Source organism: Nicotiana attenuata, chromosome 6 (assembly GCF_001879085.1).
Source record: "Nicotiana attenuata strain UT chromosome 6, NIATTr2, whole genome shotgun sequence".
Classification (NCBI taxonomy): Eukaryota; Viridiplantae; Streptophyta; class Magnoliopsida; order Solanales; family Solanaceae; genus Nicotiana; species Nicotiana attenuata.
This window is the reverse complement of record NC_031994.1, coordinates 84,632,535-84,654,331: the sequence shown is the minus strand read 5'-3', so window position 1 is coordinate 84,654,331 and position 21,797 is coordinate 84,632,535. Positions and strand designations below refer to the sequence as shown.

The 21,797-nt window shown below is 38.7% G+C and overlaps 1 protein-coding gene across 2 annotated transcripts; it reads left to right on the top strand.

Annotated features, from left to right (window-relative positions):
- LOC109227356 lies at positions 10,255–21,678 on the top strand. 2 transcript variants are annotated; one of them, XM_019392480.1, is made up of 9 exons: positions 10,255–10,711; positions 12,129–12,392; positions 12,492–12,594; positions 13,588–13,667; positions 13,748–13,825; positions 15,124–15,215; positions 18,642–18,753; positions 18,919–19,044; positions 21,280–21,678. In XM_019392480.1, the coding sequence occupies exons 1-9, from the start codon at positions 10,406–10,408 to the stop codon at positions 21,394–21,396; spliced, it is 1,278 nt and encodes a 425-aa protein (XP_019248025.1). In that variant the 5' UTR covers positions 10,255–10,405; the 3' UTR covers positions 21,397–21,678. The 2 variants fall into 2 exon arrangements, with proteins under 2 accessions (XP_019248025.1, XP_019248026.1); XM_019392481.1 differs by having other exon boundaries at positions 10,259–10,711; positions 12,195–12,392.

Below are 21,797 nucleotides of genomic sequence, written 5' to 3'. Positions count from 1 at the left end.
TCATCTGCTGGAGTAGGACACCTGGCCTCTGGCAATTTAGGTACCTAGCTACATAACTATGTCTTTCTTCATCCGCCGCCACCAGTAACTTGCTGGCAATTTAGGCACCTAGCTACATACTAAACTATGTCTTTCTTCATCTGCCACCACCAGCAATGTTGTCTCAGGTCGCGATACATCTTCGTCGCACCTAGATGAATGGAATACCGAGAACTGCGCACCCTCTAGAATCCTCTCCCTCAAGCTATTGACATTAGGAACACAGAACGACCCTAGAGTCGTAGAACAACATCCTCGCCAATAGAAACCTCCTTGGCGCCACCCGGTAGTACCGTCTCTCTGAGAACCATCAGCGGATCATTAAACTGTCGAGCCTTGATATGCTCCAACAGTGAAGACTGGGAAACAAGGCATGCAAGAACTCGGTTGGGCTATAAAATATCCAACCTCACAAGTATGTTAGCCAAGGACTGAATGTCCAAAGCTAATGGCCTCTCCTCTGCTGAAATGAATGCCAAGCTACCCATACTCTCTGCCTTTCTGCTCAAGGCATCCGTGACTACATTCGCCTTGCCCAGACGATAAAAAATGGTGATGTCATAATCCTTCAGTAACTCAAGTCACCTGCGCTACCTCAAATTGAGATCCTTTTGCTTGAACAAATGATGCAAGCTGCGATGATCAGTGTAAACCTCACATGACACCCCATAAAGATAATTCCTCCAGATCTTAAGAGCATGAACAATCGCGGATAACTCTAGATCATGCATAGTATAATTCTTCTCGTGGATCTTCAGCTGACGTGAAACATATGCAATAACTCTCCCCTCATGCATCAATACACATCCCAAACCGACGTGTGAAGCGTGACAATATAAAGTATACATCCCCGAACCATAAGGCAACACCAGAACTGGTGTTGTAGTCAAAGTTGTCTTGAGTTTCTGAAAGCTCGCCTCACAATCATCGAACCAACAAAAAGGAGCACCTTTCTGGGTCAACCTAGTCAAAGGTGTTGCAATGGATGAGAAGCCATCCACAAACCAGCGATAATAACCTGCTAACCCCAAGAAGCTCCTGATCTCGATCGCCGAAGTGGGACGAGGCCAACTCTGAACTGCCTCAATCTTCTTGGGATCCACCTTAATACCCTCGCCTGATACAACATGCCCCAAGAATGCTACAGAATCTAGCCAAAACTTACACTTGGAGAACTTGGCATATAGCTTATGTTCCCGCAAGGTCTGAAGCACCACTCTTAAATGTTGTTCATGCTCCTCCGTGCTAAGCGAGTAGATCAAAATGTCATCAATGAAGACAATGACAAACGAATCAATATAAGGCTTGAACACCCTGTTTATCAAATTTATATACGTCGCTGGGGTGTTAGTCAAGCCGAAGGACATCACTAGAAACTCATAATGGCCATATCTACTACGGAAAGCAGTCTTCGGAACATCCGAGTCCCGAATCTTCAACTGATGGTACACTGATCTCAAGTCGATCTTAGAGAACACCCTAGAACCCTACAACTGGTCAAACAAATCATCAATACGCGGCAACGGGTAATTGTTCTTAATGGTAACTTTGTTCAACTGGCGATAATCAATGCACATCCGTATAGTCCCATCTTTCTTCTTCATAAATAACACCGCTGCACCCCAAGGTGATACACTTGGTCTGACGAACCCCTTTGCTAGCAACTCCTCAAATTGCTCCTTAAACTCTTTCGGAGCCATACGGTATAGTGGGAAGATATAGGCTAGGTACCTGGAGCCAAGCCAATACATAAATTGATATCACGATCTGGTGGCATGCTTGGAAGGTCATAAGGAAACACGTCCGAGACCTCCCGGACTATTGGCACTGAATCAATCACTGGAGTCTCCGCAGTTAGCGCCTCTCATGACAGTTGGCAGATGTACACTTTAACCTTAGAACAGTCGTGTCACCTTGCTTGAACTATTCAAACATTCTCTATAACACACCTATTCCACTAAATAGAAGGAAACTTTTAGTAATTAGTACTTCATAAGAAGTCATACACCATCAGACCTCCTTAAAGGATATAATTGTACCTATCTTTGTCCTTGTCTAACGTCTTACATTAACCTTATCATGGTTGCCCCTCTCTATTCAATGTGTTCTGCTTTTTTCACTCTACAACACATGACACACTACATCATTCTTATGTAGGCGTTAATAGACATATATGTCTGGACTCAATGTGTAATTTCCTATTCTGAATTTGTATGCTAGGCTGTCAGTAAACAATTAATGCATGCAATATAGATTGATTTAGGCTGATAAACCACCCGATAAGAGCTAAACCGATACCAATCCACCTGATATCTTATTGAGTGGCTAGCAGATTAATACATTTAAAAGTCGATAATCGATAAGCCAAACCGTTAAGAGTAAATAACCGCCCAATCCGCCCGATAAGCAGCCCTAGCACCGACTGGCTAACCCCCACCTGTCTGGGCTGTAGTTGGCTGGCCTCCACCTGCCTTGCCTCCATCTCTAAGATGACCCCTACCCGCCTGCCCTCCGCCTCTAGGTGGCCGGACAGCTGGTGTTGTAATCATGGGATGCTGGCCCTGCTGCACTACCTTGCCCCGAAGTTTGGGGCAGAATCTACGCACATGACTGAAATCTCTGCACTCAAAACAACCTCTCAGTACGCTGATCTGCTGCCCTGAAGTCTGACCTTGATGGCTTGAATACCCACTAGAAGAACCCTGAATAGCTGGCGGGCGGTATGAACTCTCTGGCATGGCACTGAAGTAAGCGCTGGAAGAACCCTAATGGCCTGAGTACCCACTGGAAGAACCCTGAATAGCCGGTGGGTGGTGGAACTCTCTGGCATGGCACATAAATAGGGTCGCACTGGAGAACCCCAAGGAGGTGGTGGTGCTGGATATATGGGCTTGCTAGGTTGACCCCTCCCAAACTGACCTCGGCCCCCAGCCGGGGCACCTCTAAACTCACTAGAATAATGGACCCTCTTGTCCCGCTGCATCTACTCCCTATCCCTATGAAGGTAACCCTCAATCCTCCGAGAAATCTCCACAACTAGCTGATAAGAAGTCCCCATCTCAAACTTCCGGGCCATAGTAGCCTGAATACTTGAGTGCGACCCAGCAACAAACCTCCGCACTCTCTCCGCGTCCGTATAAGTAACATAAGTGCATGGCGAGACAACTCAGAGAACCTCGCCTCATAATCGGTCACTGACATCTGACCCTGTTGGAGCTGCTCAAACTGAAACCGCAACTCTTACCTCTAGGAGGATGGAATATACCTATCTAAGAATAGGCGTGTAAACGGATCCCAAGTCATGGGAGGAGAACCTGCTGGTCTGCCGAGAAGATGAGACTGCCACCACCTACGGGCCCTGCCCTCCAACTGGAATGTAGTGAAATCCACCCCATGAGACTCCAATGTCCTCATCTTGTGCAGTCTGTCCATGCACCGATCAATGAAGTCTTGGGGATCCTCATATCACTCACCCCTGTAGACAAGAAAGTGTAGCCTAGTCCATCTGTCCAATAGCTTCTACGGCTCACCAGCCACAGCTGGTCTGGGCTCAGGTACGGCTGTTGCTACTGGCTGGGCCCCGCCTACGGGTAGTGCGTCCGGGGTTTGATATATAACAGCTGCATGCCCAAGAGCCTGAGCAGTAGGGGTCTGTGCTCCCCCTCCCGACTGAGATGTGGCTGGGTCTGCTGGAAATAAACCAGCCTGGGTCATAGTATCCATGAACTGCAACATACAGCCCATAACCTCCTGAAAGCCCAGTGCTGACATGAAATCGACCGGGGCTGGCGCTGACGCGAGCACCTTGCCCTGCTCCTGAATGATGGGATCCTCCACTAGATCCGCTGGTGGTGCAACTAGGGAAACTCTAGGGCGTCCTCGTCCCTTACCTCGGGCTGGTGCCATCCCCCGGCCTCTGCCTCTGCCTCTAGCAACAGGGGGAGCAGTTCCTCCCGGTTCTAGAACATCTGTCGTGCGCGTTCTCACCATCTGTGAGAGAATAAGAGAAAGAAACTGAGTACACCATCAACTGCACGATAAGAGAAGAATAAAGAGTAGTTTCCTAACACCTTATAGCCTCTCGAAGATAAGTACGGATGTCTCCGCACCGATCCGCAAGACTCTATTAGGCATGTCTAAAACTTGTGAGACCTACATGAACCTAGTGCTCCGATACCATATTGTCACGACCCAATTCTATTTTAGGCCATAATGGCGCCCGGCACCGTTGCTAGACAAGCCAACAGTGAACAATCTAGTGACTTCCCATTTTAATAAGTTTTCCAAGTAAATAACTTTCCTTAATTTAAAAGATTTAATAAATAATAGATTTAAAATAATTAAAATGAAAATGCAATCATAACCGTGGAAATAAAATCAACACCACAAGTTTACTAGTGGGTGCCAAGACGTGGTGTCACAAGTGTATGTGCTACTAGTAGAATATACAAAAGATTTCTACTCTACTATCTGAAATGAAATAGATAGAACAATAAATAAAAGAAAGACTCCGGCTGTTGCGGAACGGCTCGGAAGGCAGCTTACCGTGTAGTCTCGTATCAGGGATCAAGTATGCGCGCCGGACTAATATCCAGATGCACCTGCCTCAGATCCTGCATATTTAAGTGCAAAAGTATAGCGTAAGTACATAAATAACATGTACCCAGTAAGTATCCAATCTAACCTCGAAGAAGTAGTCACAAGGGGTCGACTTTGACACTTACTATGGGCTAACAACAAAATGTCAAATAATAACTAAGCATGGATTACATGAATATAGCTGATAACTCAATAACAGGGATAAAAAGCACTTCTTCCACTAAGAGTATATCTCAAGTTTACCTTTCATAATTTAAAAATTTATATTTCAAGTCAATGAACAATATCAATTATAATTGGTTCCGAAGATTTATCACACGCAATTCATGCCGAGGTCGTTTGGTCCGATCCGACATAACATTTAAATTGTGCACTGCCGAGTGTTGAACGGCACGAACCATAGATGCATCTATCTACTATCGAGGCGCTCAGCCCGCTCCACAATAGAAATATTTTAAAGAAACACAAATTTTCCATAACAATAAAGTGTCTCATTCACAACTTCAAGTAAGTGAAATTTAACCTTTTACAATTCTTTTATCAATTTTTCAATATGACTTAGGCAATTAAGTTAACAAGAAGGGTGCTACCCGAACAATAGCATAATTAGTAGCTATGTATGGACTCTCGTCACCTAATACGTACGTAGCCTCCACAAATATGAGCACATATTAACTAATTCACCTATGGGTTTAATTCCCTCTTATAAGGTTAGAAAAGAGAATTAGCTCGCCTCAAAGCCTACTTTTCGGCCCAAGATTATGCTCAAACCCTCAATTCGGTGCCAAACAATCCAACACTAATCAAATAGTGTATGAACTAATCAATACATGTTCAAAAATTCATATTCCAACTATTAAAGTGATTACCCAACCTTAAATATAAGATTCCTAAAATTCACCCACGGGCCCGAATTCCGGAAATTTTCAAAGAAAGTTGTTACCCATAACCTCATGAACTCAAATATATAATTTTTACTAAATTCCATAACCAATTTCGTGGTTAAATCCCACTTTTATCGAAACCTAGGTTTTTCAACTAAACCCATATTTTTCACAATTTTACTTGTTAAAATCTACCCAGAATCTATGTATTAAACTCATATTATATAGAAATTACTTACCTCAAAGTGCTAGGTGAAAACCCTTCTCAAGAAGCTCCAAAATCGCCCAAAGAGTGAGAGAAATGTGATAGAAATGGCTTAGGTCCCGTATTAAATGAACCCTTCTGCCCAGCGATTTTTGCACCTGCGATGCCTTGGCCGTATTTGCGGTACTGCACTTGCGGTGCTTGGTCCGCTTCTGCAGAAGCCTTCAAGCCTAGTGAGGGCCACTTCTGCGGATAGGAGCCCGCTTCTGCGGCAAGCGTGCCGCTTCTGCGCTTGGGTCCGCACCTGCGCCCTTCCTCCTCGCACCTGCGCGTTCGCGGGTGCACACGCAATTCCACACCTGTGGTCCCTGGCCAAACGCTCCAGAGCCTCTTCTGCGACCAAACCATCGCACCTACGGGCTCGCACCTGTGGCCCAAAGCTCGCAGGTGCAGTTACACCAGAACTGGTGCACCAGCAGCCCTTTTGAGTTTCAAACTCAATTCGCGCACCGTCTGAACGGCATCCGGGGGCCCCGAGGCCCCGTCCAAACATACCATCAAGTTTGGAATCATAAAACAAACTTGCTCGAACACTCGGAAAGCACAAAACAATATCAAAACTAAGAATTACACCCCAAATCAATTGAATCAAATATATGAACTTCAAGTTCTTCAATTTACTCCCAATGCGCCGAAACGTACTTAAACTACTCAGAATGACACCAAATTTTGCGTGCAAGTCTTAAATGACATTACGGAACTATTCTCGATCTCGGAATTCCATTCGGACCTCGATATCACCAATACTTACTCTAAACCAAATTTAAAGAACTTCAAAAACCTTCAAAGAACCAACTTACACTATTAGGCGCCACAATGCTCCCGGATCATCCGAAACCCGATCCGAACATACACCCAAGTCCGAAATCATCATACGAACCTATTGGAACCGTCAAATCCTGATTCTGAGGTCGTTTACTCAAAATATTGACCGAAGTCAAACTTAGCCTTTTTAGCCAACCTTAAGGAACCAAGTGTTCCGATTTTAATCCGAACCTTTTCAAATCCCGAACTAATCATCCCCGCAAGTCATAAAATAGTAAAAGCACGTACATGAAGTCTTATTTAGGGGAACGGGGTTCTAGAAAGTAAAACGACCGGTCGGGTCGTTACAAAGATAGAGATCGAGGGAAGCTTACCGACTCGAATACCGGAAAGAAGAAATATCCGCAATCGGGCGAGGATCACGACGTGAATGCACGTATCAAGAAGAGGCTGATTAATTAGCCAATCATGAAATTTCTTATCTCATATAGAATTGTACTTAGAGTAGGACTACCCTACTATATAAAGGGGAGTCTTGTCATTTGTAAAGAGTAAAGACATCATATTCACGCAATACAAAGCAATATACTATCATTTTCTAGCTTTCATTATCTTGTTATTCAGTTTATAAGCAAATTGAAACATATTTGGTTCAAGGGTGACTGAACTTGAGGGCCAAGGCTGTTCAATTCGTTTGGTTTGCATTATTTCTTTCATCGTTAACATCAATACTAGTTTATTCTTTTTAATTTGTATCAAGTTATATCACGTGTCCTTAAAACCGCGTATAAATTCAATTGTTATCCAATTTTAGTATAAACAGTTGTAAAACGTCTGAAAAGTTAATCAAACTATTACGAGAAAAGAACATACCTATCTCAGATTACAAAGAAAACTTGTATCACAAAGACAAATTTTGAAAGAAGCTTTTGAAACTTTCCCTGACTAAAAGATAAGTTAAAGAATATGTAACCAGTGAGTGTAGGAGAAAGAAGAGGCAAACCATGACCCATGTCATACTGTCAAGTGAGCCAAGACTGGAGTCAGCTCATTCTTTCTATAGTGTATTCAGTCTGATATAAACAAAATACTAGTAATATTAGCAAAGTAAAGCCTAACATATCAAATTTTGCAGCTAGTCCTTCTCTTTCGCTTTGCTGGATATAACTTAATGAAAGAGACACTACTTAACCAAATCCAAACTTAACCATTTCGGTTATGTTATAGATCGAACAAAAGTATGAAAGGAGATAATGAGAATTGAACTCAAACCTATTGTATGAGAGACTTTTATCGATATCATTTGACTGTAAGCCTTGATAGTTAGACTCAATTGGTTTACAAGTTTCATTTTTCTTTGTTCTATACTATTGTATGGGTCAGAATTCGATCCCACGATAATTAACGAAGCTAATCCCGTTTTAAGCTAATTCATGATTAATTAGTAGTACGACCACTCAGAATTAACGGTATTCAACCCTTATCTGATTCGATCAACAAGGCCACGACCCATCCGTCATCATGAAGGCAAAACCCCAACGTGGTCACGGCCACTTATTGCCAGCTCACGAAGCTCACAGCTATAAATACCAAGAGAAGGAACCATATTAGAGGGGGGGCTTCTTCTTAACTATTGAGAGGAGAGAGAAAAAGAGACAACGATGCACATATGTGGAATACCATTGTAAGGCTCTGAACCTCTTCATGGAGAGGCAGACCAAAGCAATATTATCAATAAAAGCTTTTATGTTTCTCTTCCTAAAGTTGAGTACTTATTTTCGCATCCTTCATTTGGTCTAATGGATTATTACGGTTTGCTATAATTTTCCCGTGATCTATTTATATTGTTTGCACTAATAAGGTATCTGATGACTTTTGAGCAAAACTCATAAGGTATCTGATGACTTTTGAGCAAAACAACTATATTTCTTATCTGATGCCAAGCCAGTATTCCCCAAATCCATATCCGCCTCCAATCCCCCTTTCAAAAGGAAAAAAGAAGTATTGAAAAAGAAAAGGGATGGTTACATAAATAGCCGGCTAAATTCATTATTTATTTTTTTAGGCGATATACATAAATTATACATTTATTATATATTAGATTATACATTCGCCGATTATTTTTAATTTAAGAGATTAGGTAGAGTTAATTCTTCTTAATTCGGGATCTTTACACAAGTAGCCATTCTTATTCATTGTTTACTTTTTCTAGCCATGTACATAGATTATATATATATATATATATATATATATATATATATATATATATATATATATATTATATTATATCTCTGCCAGTTATTTTTAGTTTAGACGATTGAATGAGGTAAAAATTGCACGGGGCGCCCTATTTGGTCGCCCCCATTTAACCTATACCCATTTTTTTAAAAAGTTTTAACTTGTACCCACTTTTTAAACAACTTCAGCCCCCTTTTTCCTCCTCCTTCTCCTCCTTCGTTTTTTTCTTCTTCTTCTTCTTTCTTCTGTTGCTGTTGGTGCTGCTATAATTTGGCGAATAAACAATACTTTTATATGGCGACCTATTTTTCTGTTAGTCAAATATAAATCTCAGCATTTCTGTAACAAAATTTGCACTCTTGACGGACTAAAGAACCAAAGTTTAAAAAGAGATGTGTCTTTTTGTAAGAACAAATTACTATAGTAGGAATACTAATTAAATCAAGATACGTTAAGAGTAGCAATACATTGCAATACACTGGAATTACCTACCAGCAGGAAAATGCAAAGAAATCAACGAAGCATAATTAGTCAAGATGAGAAGAAAAACAGCTGACATTTTGTGTTAAATATTAGCACGAATGGTAGAGAACAAAACTTCAGCTACTAAATTGCTTAAGTTCAGCAATTACAAACAAAAACTTCAACCAACACTAAGTTTACGTGAAAAACTTCACCTAAAATATGCTGAAGTTCAGCAATTACAAACAAAAACTTCAGCAAATAGAGAACAAAACTTCAGCTACTAGAATGCTTAAGTTCAGCAATTACAAACAAAAACTTCAGCCAACACTAAGTTTACGTGAAAAACTTCAGCTAAAACATGCTGAAGTTCAGCAATTACAAACAAAAACTTCAGCAAATAGAGAAAAAACTTCAGCTACTAGAATGCTTAAGTTCAGCAATTACAAACAAAAACTTCAGCAAATAGAGAACAAAACTTCAGCTACTAGAATGCTTAAGTTCAGCAATTACAAACAAAAACTTCAGCAAATAGAGAACAAAACTTTAGCTATTATGCTTAAGTTCAGCAATTACAAACAAAAACTTCAGCAAATAGAGAATAAAACTTCAGCTACTATGCTTAAGTTGAGCAATTACAAACAAAAACTTCAGCACACTTGGTTCAGCAATTTTTGCTACTTCAGGACCGTCTACTAGAATGCTGAAGTTTTGCGTGATTGTCTTTGCTACTTCAGCCTCGTATGCTGAAGTTACGTGAAAAAGTGGGTACACTTGCAATTTTTTTTTTACAAAGCGGGCACAAGTTAAAACGTGACCAAAAAAGCGGGTATAGATGCAAATGCCCCTTGAATGAGCGGCTAATCGGGTTAATTGTTCAACCAAAAGAAGTACAGATGCTTTACCAATTTGGGCCGGATAACCATGGGCCGTTGTGCATAGACGGATCAACACCAACTTCCTCTCTCAGCCGGGCCCGATCAAACTCCGCCGTTGCAAAGTACAAACCGTGGTCCATGGCTTGTCAATGATATGCTTTTCTGCTTTAGCTTTCCGCAGACGCCCTCCTTTTTGCTAAAGCCACCTTTTTTACTCACTTTGGGACGTTGAACTTCAGCTCGCACTGCCGCGCCCCTTCCCATAATTCTTAAACATGGCGTCGTCACACTCTCTCTCTTCCTCAATGGAAGCAGCCCTGTCAAGCTCCAATATTGTCTCTAGGTTTTCAGAGACGCCGTCAGCATTTCAATCCATCAAACCGTTTAATAGGACCAGTACTGGTTATCTCAAAGTTAGTTTTAGCCTGCCGTCTACGAGCTCCTTTGGCTGCGGCTCTCCCCGACGACTGCTCACCCGCGCCGAATTGTCTGGTGAAAGCGGCTGCGAAGAAGAGGATAGTCACGATTTGAAGAACGATAATGGATTTTTAGTTCCTGAACCAACTTTTTCGTTTTCACAGGTAAAACTTCTCTCAGCTCTTCATTGCTTGTCGTAAATATTGAAACTTCTTCTTTGTGTTTCTACTTACTCTTTAAGGTCTCGGACAAATATATATGATTTTATTAATTATCTAGTCAGATTCTAATATTATTCGCCCTATATAGCTAGTATTAGATATTTAATTCTTCTGTTTTTGGATCATGGCGGAAGTATGATTAAGAAAATGGACCTTAGACCTAACTTATCCCAGAAACTAGCTCACGAGGTGAAGATCATATAAGGAGTCCAAGTACCCACTTCCCATCCGATGTGAGAAACCAACAGCCCTGTGTTCCCAAGACTGGAAATTTGAAGCGTAGACAAATAAGATGGGCGCCCAACATTGATAAATAAATTGGGATGAGCCTTACTCTGATACCATGATAAAGAAACGGATATTGAACATAGCTCAACCACAAAAGCTAGCTCATTAGGTAAGGATTGAGGACTGCCCAACCATATAAAGAGACCAAACATCTCACCCATGGCCGATGTGCACGCCTAGGACTGGACAAATATAAGATAGGGGGACACAACATCGTATGAAACAAGAATTGGGTGGGCCTTACTTTGATATCATGATAAACAAAATGGACCTTGGACCTAGCTCAACCCCTATTAGTTCAGAAAAATCAGGTCTCACTTGCATGCGATCCTATTCCTAGGTTATGTTAATGTCGTAGTTCAGGTAAGGGCTCCACATATTATATGCTTGGTAAACTTTGTAAAACTTCTCCCCTACCATTTGGTGAAAACTTTGCATCTCGATTTACAAGAAGCACTATCATGTGATTCCTCTCCATGGGTAGAATTGGATAATATTCAGGCCACTTGTCAATAAATATTAAGCTTTGTCTTGCATATGCCTCGTTTTTCTCATAGCATTAAAAGATTAATTTGAATTTTTAGTACAAGCTCTGTATCAGTGATACAGAGATTGCTCAAGTTTAGTCCTCTATTGTGGTGATTTTCTTGAATACAATGATACGGTTTAAAGCCTAGGAATTCAATACTTTCCTAATAAGATAATCTACATGTTTATCAAGAATGACGTCTCTTCTAAATATTATATAGATGTGTCCAAAAGAGCGTGAAATTGTGATCCTACCACTTCTTCTATATCTAGTTTCCCACTTTGTCATGGTAGATTCTTTTTTGGTGCATCAAATAAACACAATAAACCACATGCTCCCCACAAGAAGTAAAAGAAAAATTAAACCTTGTGCGGTGAAGTGGCGTCCCTCCAGACTGAGGCAGTTTTTAGATCAGAAGTGCGGCCCCGAATATTTTGTCACCCATCCAAACAATGTTCAACAATTCTGAAGAATCTCTTCTTGCTTTACCTTTTTTTTCTTTGCTTTGGCGTGAGGAATCATACTTCTCTTTCCTTGATATAGTCAATTACTGGTTATGCTAAATGGCTAGTTCAGCTTTGTTGTGATGGACTCTCTCATATTCTGAAGGATAATTCAGATCAAAGAGAAACAAAGAAAAATGGTTTGGATCAAGCTCCAAAAGTGGTTACATCCCTTGAGCAATCAACTGGTGGGGGTACTAGGGCTGGGCTTTTCAGAACTCCCATTTCTGGAGGCGTACAAAGTGCAACCTCAGCTCATGGCCTACCTAAACCTGCCTTAGCTGTCCGCAATCTAATGGAACAGGTAGATTCCTTGCATTAGCAGATATTTTGTAGTTTTTCAGAGATTTGTAAATGTAAAATCTTTTTGTGTGCTTTTCATTGTTATATACCATTGTTCTAGGCTAGGTTTGCTCATTTATGCACTGTGATGTCCCGGATGCATCATCGGCGTGAAGGCTACCCATTTGGTTCACTTGTAGATTTTGCGCCAGATTCCATGGGACGTAAGTTGCTACATTCTAGTGTCAGAACAAATTCTTTATTTTTAGCCATCTTTTGGGTTTTCATACAATCAAAATGTTGAAAGGCTAGAATAGGAGGTCGAATACAAAACTACATTTTGGGTAATATTCATTACCAATAAGTATAGGTCACTTTGACCCCAATAAGTAAGTTGGTTTAGCATGGAGAATAAGCTTCTTTCCTGCGCCTGCTCGCCCAAGATCGACGCCCAAATTGGCCTTAGCCGGGGGTCTTTCGAAAACAGCCTCTCTACCTGCACAAGGTAGGGGTGAGGTCTGCGTATACACTATCCTCCCCAAGACACCTGCACAAGGTATGGGTAAGGTCTGCGTACACACTACCCTCCCCAAATACCTGCACAAGGGGCAAGGTCTGGATACACTCTACCCTCCCCAAACCCCACTTGTGGGATTCCATTGTGTTTGTTTGTTGTTGTTGTTGTTGTAGTACTATTTTGACCCCATGTGCAATTGGCATATCTGCACCACACGGCTAAAGGTAAGCTCTTTTTTTCAGTATTTCCACTAAGAAAGGCTTCCTATTAAAAGCGACCACTTTGGTCTTGGTTAAAGTTCTTATATATTGGCTACTTTGAGCATTTCAACGGAACAATTGTGGTTAAGGATCTGGAATCAACTCATGCATTGAGTTTCCTTGTTGGATGGTTTGTGTACCAAAATGGGGAAAACTAAGCAACTTGTCTAGACTGCCCCTGGAAATTGTTAGGTAAATTGTTGGTAAATATTCTTAAACTAAGTTGAGTTTCCAGCATTAATGTACCTTAACATCGTAAAACATTGAACATGGAGTGCAGATATTTAATTAATTGAAAATCCTTGTAAAAATGATGTTATTGATTTGATGTTAGAAGCAAAACTTAGTTATCTGCAATTCTGCACAATAGTATATATGCTGCCTTTTCCAGTTTATATTACAGACAGCGCTCAAATAGTTATTTCTCATTGTTTCGGCAGATCCAATATTTTCATTTTCGCCATTAGCTATACACACCCGTAATTTGCTGGCTGACCCAAGATGCACACTAGTTGTACAGGTTTGTGATCTATTTCAGAAACATCAAGTACTTTTGGCTTATACTATGTCTCTGAGTTTCTTGAACTTTTGGCTTTTCAGATCCCAGGATGGAGTGGTTTATCTAATGCAAGGGTAACGATCTTTGGTGACGTTTATCCACTGCCTGAAGATCAACAGGTAACTACCTTCTTGCAATGTAGTGATTATTTTCAGATTCCTATTAACATCAAATACACTGACATAAAATGCTAAGAGAATTCTTAGATATCCTTTTTGTTTCGTAAAATTATGAGATTTCGCTTGCTTAAATGCTCATGTACGCTAGATATATGTGGTCTTTCCTAACTGTCTCTTTACATTTTTCTTTTTACAACCTCTATAATACCTAATCAAATGAATGGTAACTAAAAAAAGAAGACTTCAGGGGAAATGCTTCTGACGTAATCTCATTTATGATCGCATATGCCTCTAGCTTTCTACCGATGTAAACCGTCCCTCGTCTACCTACTATTTTTGGTCACTTGACATATGATCAGAATCAATTCTCACATCAGACCCTAGTGGTATTGTTATTTCTCTCCTTTCTCTAGTGTTTTACTCTATACTCTTGTTAAGAGAAAGGTTTGATTTACTTGATACACTTTGAAGAAGTGCTATGAGCCGGACCTGCAAGGGCATCATATCAAATTCACCTAAGTGGCATCTTCGCCGATGGTCAAGGACAGTTTTTTATGAAGATGTCTAGGACAGTTTGTTCAAGGAGAAGGATTGCCATTTTTTTTATTTTTATGATTAATCAAATGACCGTTTGTTCTCCGCAATAACCTTTCCCAAGTTGACTTGTTGTGTTTGACTTATTATAGATAGTAAGAGAACAGTTGAATATTAGTATTGTATAAAGATATAGACTCCACATGCAAGGCCCATAGGTTCCCTTGTGATTTTATTTGAATAGATAGAAATATAGCATAGTTAAGTGTAACGATGGACCTTGTAAAGATAACCCATGTTACTTTTGGTTATAAAATGTTTTTAAAATCAGTCCATTCCATGGAAGTGGACATTATTTTGGAATGGACGAAGAAGGAAAGGATTCATTTTCTGCACGGTGTATATAGTTTCTTCTGCCTAGGTCGATTTCCCTTGACCTTCTCTTTGACGACTTGCTGTCCTCTTTGGAGTCATATCTTTATGTAGATTTTCTACTTTTTGGTGTACTTCTTGTGTATGGGAGTTTTCCATTCCATTGTTAATAAACTACACTTCACTTGATCAAATAAAATGACTTGCTGCCATCTCATATTTGATCCTGCAATCCTCTTTCAAATGCTACTTGTAGGATTCTGCGATTTTGATGTGAATGCTTAAGCTCTAATTGCGCTTATATTCTGTTGGTTGAGCCAAGTTTGTCAAATTCTCTGTATATGTTATGAATGGTGCAATTATCTTAACAAATGGGTCGGTTGTTTCAACAGGAATGGGCGCACAAGCAGTATATAGCAAAACATCAGCAAGGTCCTTCTCAACAATGGGGAAATTTCTTTTACTTTAGGATGCAAAATATAAGGTTAGCTCCTTTTTTCGTAGGTAATTTAGTTGGGTTCTTATTTCAAATGAATAAAAGGAGAAGTATACAAATTACTGTGCACGTTCACTCTGCTTAGCTCTTTTACACCATGCAGTGTTTTTGAGAGCGCGTAGCGCAAAAAAGCGACAGGAGCTCGCCTCGCTTCAAAAGCGAAGCGCACGCTTCATTGAAGTGAAGGGCAATTGTGAAAATACATATAATATATATATATATATATATATATATATATATATAAAATAATTAATTTATAAACTGAAATAGACATTAAAAAAATCAAATAAACTAAAATATAACATATATATATATATATATATATATATANATATACTAAACTATACACTAAAATGAGAAGGAAAAAGAAAGAGAAAATAGGGAATTTGTTCTGGACTGGAGAAAGAAGAAAAAGAAAGAAAAAGAAAGAAAAAGAAGAAGCAGAAGAAGAAGAAGAAGCAGAAACAGACGCAGAAGCAGAAGAAGCAACAGAAGAAGCAGAAGAAGAAGTAGAAGAAAGAAAAAAAATGGCGAAGCAGTGGTCGAGCTTGACTGGAGAAGAAGAAAGGAGAAGAAGAAAGGAGAAAGAAATTACTTGGACTGAAGAAGCAGTGGTCGAGCTCGAGCTTGAGAGCGAAGGGGTCAGCAATGGCGATAACCCTAGCTTTTTGTCGATGTCTCTGTTTTTGTGAGGGTCTGTTGTGACTATTCAGGGGTCTTTTTTGTATAATTAAAAAACAGACCCCAAGTCTTTTTGTTAAAAAACGGGCCCAATGCGCTTTTGTAAAAGAAGCGATCGCTTCGTCGCTTCAGCTAGTGAAGCGCGCGCTTTTCAAGATCGCCTCAGGCCGCCAGAAGCGATACAGTGTCGCTTCGCATCGCTTCGCGCTTAAAGCGACGAAGCGATCGCTTTTCTAAACACCGATTCCACTACTAAAGAGATTAATAATTAGGTTACAAACAGGTTGCATAAGAATAAAATGCTTACAATGAAAGCTTGGAATATAAGGTGCACCCATTATTAGTCGAAAGGCATTTGTTAGATGCCAGAACATACACTGGGCAACTTAAGTGAAAAGATGAGTTCAAGTAAAATATTCCGAAGAGGCTCATGGTGTCAGTGTTTAGAAAAGCGATAAGCGCGAAGCGATGCGAAGCGACACTGTATCGCTTCTGCCCAGTGTTTTGGAAAGCGTTAAGCGCAAAAAAGCGACGAGGCCTCGCTTCACAGAAGCGAGAAGCGAAGCGCGCGCTTTTTTGCTGTGAAGCGCGACACATAAAAAAAAATAGGCATAGATAAATGGCTAAGAACTCATTAAAAATAACATATTAAGCAAATGTTTCATAATAGATACTAAAACTAGATAGTGAATAATCAAATTAAATTTACTACAATCAACAACCAAAAAAAAAATAACAATTAATTCACAGAACAAAATAGAAAACAGAGCATAAAGGGCACTTTTAATAACAGAAACAGAGCATAAAGAGTATAACAGAAGAAAACAGAGCATAAAGAACACTTTTAATAACAGAACAAAAAGAAGTCATTTAGGACAAAATATGAGCGCTTAATCCGGAGAAAAGATTGAAAGAAAAATAGAAGAGAAGAAGAATAACAGAAGTAGACAGAAAACAGAGCATGAAGAAGAAGAACAGAAGAACTGAAGAAGAAGACTAGAAGAAGAAGAAGAACAGAAGAACAGAAGAAGAAGAAGAAGAAGAAGAAACTTACCTGTTTTGGAGCAGCAGTGGTCTGTCGCAGTGTCGCTGGAGTTCGCTGGGCTGGAGAAGAAGACCAGCGTATGTTTTGGTAACAGATGCCTTTGGAGCGTATGTTTATTTGCCCAAAATTTTTAAAAAAGCCCTAGCTTCAGCCTTCTGCTCGCTTAAGCGAGCTTTTTATCGCTTTTCTTAACGCGTCGCTTCTCGCTTAAGCGAGAAAAGCGTGTGCTTTTCTAGTGTGAGTCGCTTTTTTCCCAGAAAAGCGTAATCCCTGCGCCTTGCCTCGCTTCGTCGCTTAAAGCGAGAAGCGAGCGCTTTTAATAACCCTGCTTCTGGCGGCCTGAGGCGATGCGATCTTGAAAAGCGCGCGCTTCACTAGCTGAAGCGACGAAGCGAGGAAATCGACGAAGCGATCGCTTCTTTTACAAAAGCGCACCGGGCCCATTTTTTTAAAAAAAGACTTGGGGTCTGTTTTTTAATTATACAAAAAAGACCCCTAAATAGTCACAACAGACCCTCACAAAAACAGAGACATCGACAAAAAGCTAGGGTTATCGCCATTGCTGACCCCTTCTCTCTCAAGCTCGAGCTCGACCGCTGCTTCTCCAGTCCAGGTAATTTCTTTCTCCTTTCTTCTTCATTTCTTCTTCTCCTTTCTTCTTCTCCAGTCAAGCTCGACCATTGCTTCGCCATTTTTTTTCTTTCTTCTGCTGCTTCTTCTTCTGTTGCTTCTTCTGCTTCTGCGCCTGTTTCTGCTTCTGCTTCTTCTTTCTCCAGTCCAGAACAAATTCCCTATTTTCTTTTTCTTTTTCCTTCTCATTTTAGTGTATAGTTTAGTATATAAAATTAATTATTATATATATGATATGTTTTCAGTTTATTTGATTAATTTTATATGTATTTCATTTTATAAAATTAATTATTATATATATGTTATATTTTAGTTTATTTGATTTTTTTAATGTCTATTTCAGTTTATAAATTAATTATTATATATATATTATATGTATTTTCACAATTGCGCTTCACTTCAATGAAGCGTGCGCTTCGCTTTTGAAGCGAGGCGAGCCCCTATCGCTTTTTTGCGCTTCGCGCTCTCAAAAACACCGAGTGGAATTTACTGTTCATTTTGGTTAGGTTAACTCGGTTTCAAGGAAAATGTTGACTGTCTCTAGCAGTTCAGTATGGCTTCTCTCGCTGCCAATTTCTTTCTACAGTAGTAAATTTTGAATTTCACTCTGGTATCTGATTACCCTAATTTTGAAAAATAGAAAGAGGATAAATCATTCTTCCATTATAATTTCTCGAGCAAAGCAGGCACCTTTTTCGCCAGGGGTCTCTTGCATCTCACTTCAATTTTTTTTGCTCTGCTGCACTTTTAGTGCTTATTTTAAGATTGCTGGAGGTTATCTACTTCCCGCTTCTATTTTAGCTCTACCACTAGTGTTTTCCCAGCTATGATGAGCCATAAGTCGTTGCTAATTGAATACAACAACATGAAGAGTTATCTACCATGTCTAAGTTTGAATTTGAAAAGATTCATCTACCATGCTGCACTTTCTTTGATTAGTTATCTGAAGAGGGTTTTTTTGGGTCGGCAAAAGGCAAGTTCTCGCAATAGATTGTTGCTGAGAGCATGATTAGCAGTCATTAGCTTAAAGAACTTACCTGCTTTATCAATTATAACAGCGATATATATTTTATTGGAGGCTTTGGAACTGTTGCGTGGGTGGATGTCAAGGAGTATGAGACGCTTCAGCCTGATAAAATTGCTGTTGATGGTGGTGAACAAAATCTTAAGGTATGTTTTTGGCAGCCTGTTGATGCTGCTATGTTTTTTAGAAGTACTATAACTTATAAGCGTGTGATATGTAGACTGTATTTCCATTCTAGTAGGTAACATGGCTTCATTTGCCTCCTTCCCTTTCTTTGACTAAGTTTGAGAATGTGCTGGTGATTCTTGTAGGAGCTCAATGCAATCTTTTCAAAGCCTCTAAAAGATCTTTTGTCGCAAGAAGCTGAGGTGGATGATGCTGCTTTGATATCAATAGATAGCAAGGGGACAGATGTCCGTGTCCGCCAAGGTGCACAGGTACTTTTTGTTTGCTGCTTCTTTTTTCACTAGTCTATTGTACGCGTGTTGCGCGTGTATCCAATCTTAATGATTAATTTTGTAAAGTTAAATAAATAAATATTAAATTTGTGTTTGAATTATTAAAAAAAACAAAAAAAAATTATTTAAGTTCATGAAAAAGATTATTGTTAATCTTATTTATCTGCACGATAAAGAAAGAAACTATGTCCCATAGAACTATTCAATCATCTCAGTCAAACAAATTAAGTTTACCTTTTAAGTAGATATATTCCTTCAAACTCTAGTGTCTTCCATGTTAATTCCATTGAATTTTAGTTTCTTTCAAGTCTAAATTCCATTGTTATGAATATAACTAAAATCCACATCACAATCTCAAAAAAGACTATAAAAAGGTGCATTTCTTATTTCAAATTTATTAAGCGTCATCACTTAATTGGGAAGATATAGACAGTAACCAAACCTTGAAACTTCTTTAGTACCTCTTTTAGATTTTTCTCGGCTCTTATAACTTCTTTAAAAAAAAAAAGACTTGAATGTAAAGTTTCAAAAGTTAAATGCTTAATTTTTTGTTATATTTAACTTTACCAACAGGCAATAATGTTGGAAGGTCTAAAATCATGAAGCATCCACCACCTTAGTGAATGTTTAGCAAACTACAATTTAACTTTCATTGAATAAATAACATATTTTACTCCAGCAGTATCAAGTTCATTGGTTAACTCTCAGACGATCAAATACTTTGTTTTTTCATAAGGTGTAAAGATACTATTCTATCAAGCACCTATCCAATAAGTTAGGGGACTATAAAATAGAATACACAAAACTGATAATCTAAACATGTAAATGTTTGTCCAATATTAATCATAACAATAACATGTTCATACTAAGCCTTCAAATAATCAAGTACAGTTAAAGAGGGAAATAAAAATTAATCAAACAAAACTACATAAGAAAAGCAAACTGAAAACCAATCCTACAAAAGAATAACGAAAAGAAAAGTTCTAGCCATAGAAATACTCGAATGATATCTTAATGAAGACAGTTGAAAAAGGTTACAACAAATATAATTCTTATTAGGGTATCTATAAGAAAATGATTTTTCATAACTTTCTTTTGAATTGAACACTCATTACTTAGTACATGTCAATTAAAAAGTATATATTAGTTAATTATATATGTTGATCCTGTTTCTATTGCTATGATAGAAACATAGTAAATTGTTCGTGATTTCTCACCGAATTTAAGATGACAACAATATACAACACTCATCAAGCTGAAGCTTCAGAAACTTTTTGAAACTTTCATATTTAATCCAAATTGGGAATAGAAGTTGTTTCTTTGTTTTTAAACTTCTAAGTTGAGAAGTGTTTCAACTTTCATTGGTGGAAGGCAATTGGAGAGAGACATAGGCATGAATTGAAATATGCATAAATTATTTACAGAATCAATTTAGTTTATAAGGTAATTACTAATTATATCTAAGCATTAATTGATAATATATTACAAATAAATTTTAACTTGCTATCACAAGTTACAGTTCACTATAGTATAAAAGATACTTATATTGTTAGTATACATTATGTAGCCATATCACAATCGCTTGTACATTAATAAAAAGGCTATAATAAGGTGTTGCATATCTCTCTTTTTTCAAAATGGTAGAAGAGTTTTTGAGCTAGTATAAAAGGAAGAAATATGTAATTTAATAGACGTACTTTTGTAACTCTTAAGTATAACTATATATATTTGCATGATTAGGAATAGGAGACACAGATTTAACTGCATAGGATGGAAAAACTAATTAATGGATAATTAGTAGTATTTGGTAAATTTTATATATTTATCATTTATAATTGTAGTAAGTTTTAATGAATAAATTTATTAATAATCTAATTAATTTAAGCTAATTTCAATTAAATTAGCAATAATCAAGTAAGAAAGGAAATAGACAAAAACTTATGAAAACAAATATGCTTATGTCTCGTGTTCAGGAAAATCAAAGTCACCTATAAGGAAATAGAGCTCTTTTATATTAATATCGTAATATATAGGACTTTTTTTACCTAGTTTAAATAACTCAAATTACAATTTTGTCCAATATTAAAGTTCTTTTTAAAGGGTAAAAAAGACCAAGGACATTTCGTTAAGTGCTTTCGTGCTTTTAGTAATAGTATACAGATTTGTTCTCGTCACATACCCTTTAAACTTTTCCTTTCACTTTATCTCCCGCAGTTCAATGTACAGAGAATATCGTTTGAAGTCGGTCATTCAGTTCAAACATTAGAAGAAGCCAAAGCAGCTCTTTGGAAACTGATAAATGGAGGCCAAGTTTACAATTTGCAGAAATGAACATTGCAGTTGGCATCTTCTTGACTCAAGGGGTCAGAATGATAGCTGGAACAGTCGTCTAGGGTTGTCGGTGATGCTGTTACAAGAATCAGTACATCACTTATTTCTGCGGAAGTATTAACTTATAGCCTTATAGAGGTTATTGATGTTGGTGGGGGTGAGTTTTTCAGAAAAGTGGACTTTTATCAACTTAAATTTGTAGTGTAAGGTTGTTGGTGATGGTGTTTCAAGAATGTTCTCATCACATTTTCCTGGGATAATATGAAGTTGCTGCAACTAAAAGGGATGTTTTTTGGAGGTGGTTGGGGGGGGGGGGGGGGGGTTATTGGTGGACGTGAGTTTTTAAACGTAAAGTCGAATTTGAATCCGTATGTTCCATGAGCTTTCAAACATCTAACTTC

Excerpts from the sequence above, each read along its gene's own strand:
- LOC109227356 (XM_019392480.1), top strand. The coding sequence starts at position 10,406 with ATGGCGTCGTCACACTCTCTCTCTTCCTCAATGGAAGCAGCCCTGTCA. Across the intron at positions 13,668-13,747 it reads GATGCACACTAGTTGTACAG|ATCCCAGGATGGAGTGGTTT; the intron begins GTTTGTGATCTA and ends TTGGCTTTTCAG. Across the intron at positions 15,216-18,641 it reads TTTAGGATGCAAAATATAAG|CGATATATATTTTATTGGAG; the intron begins GTTAGCTCCTTT and ends CAATTATAACAG.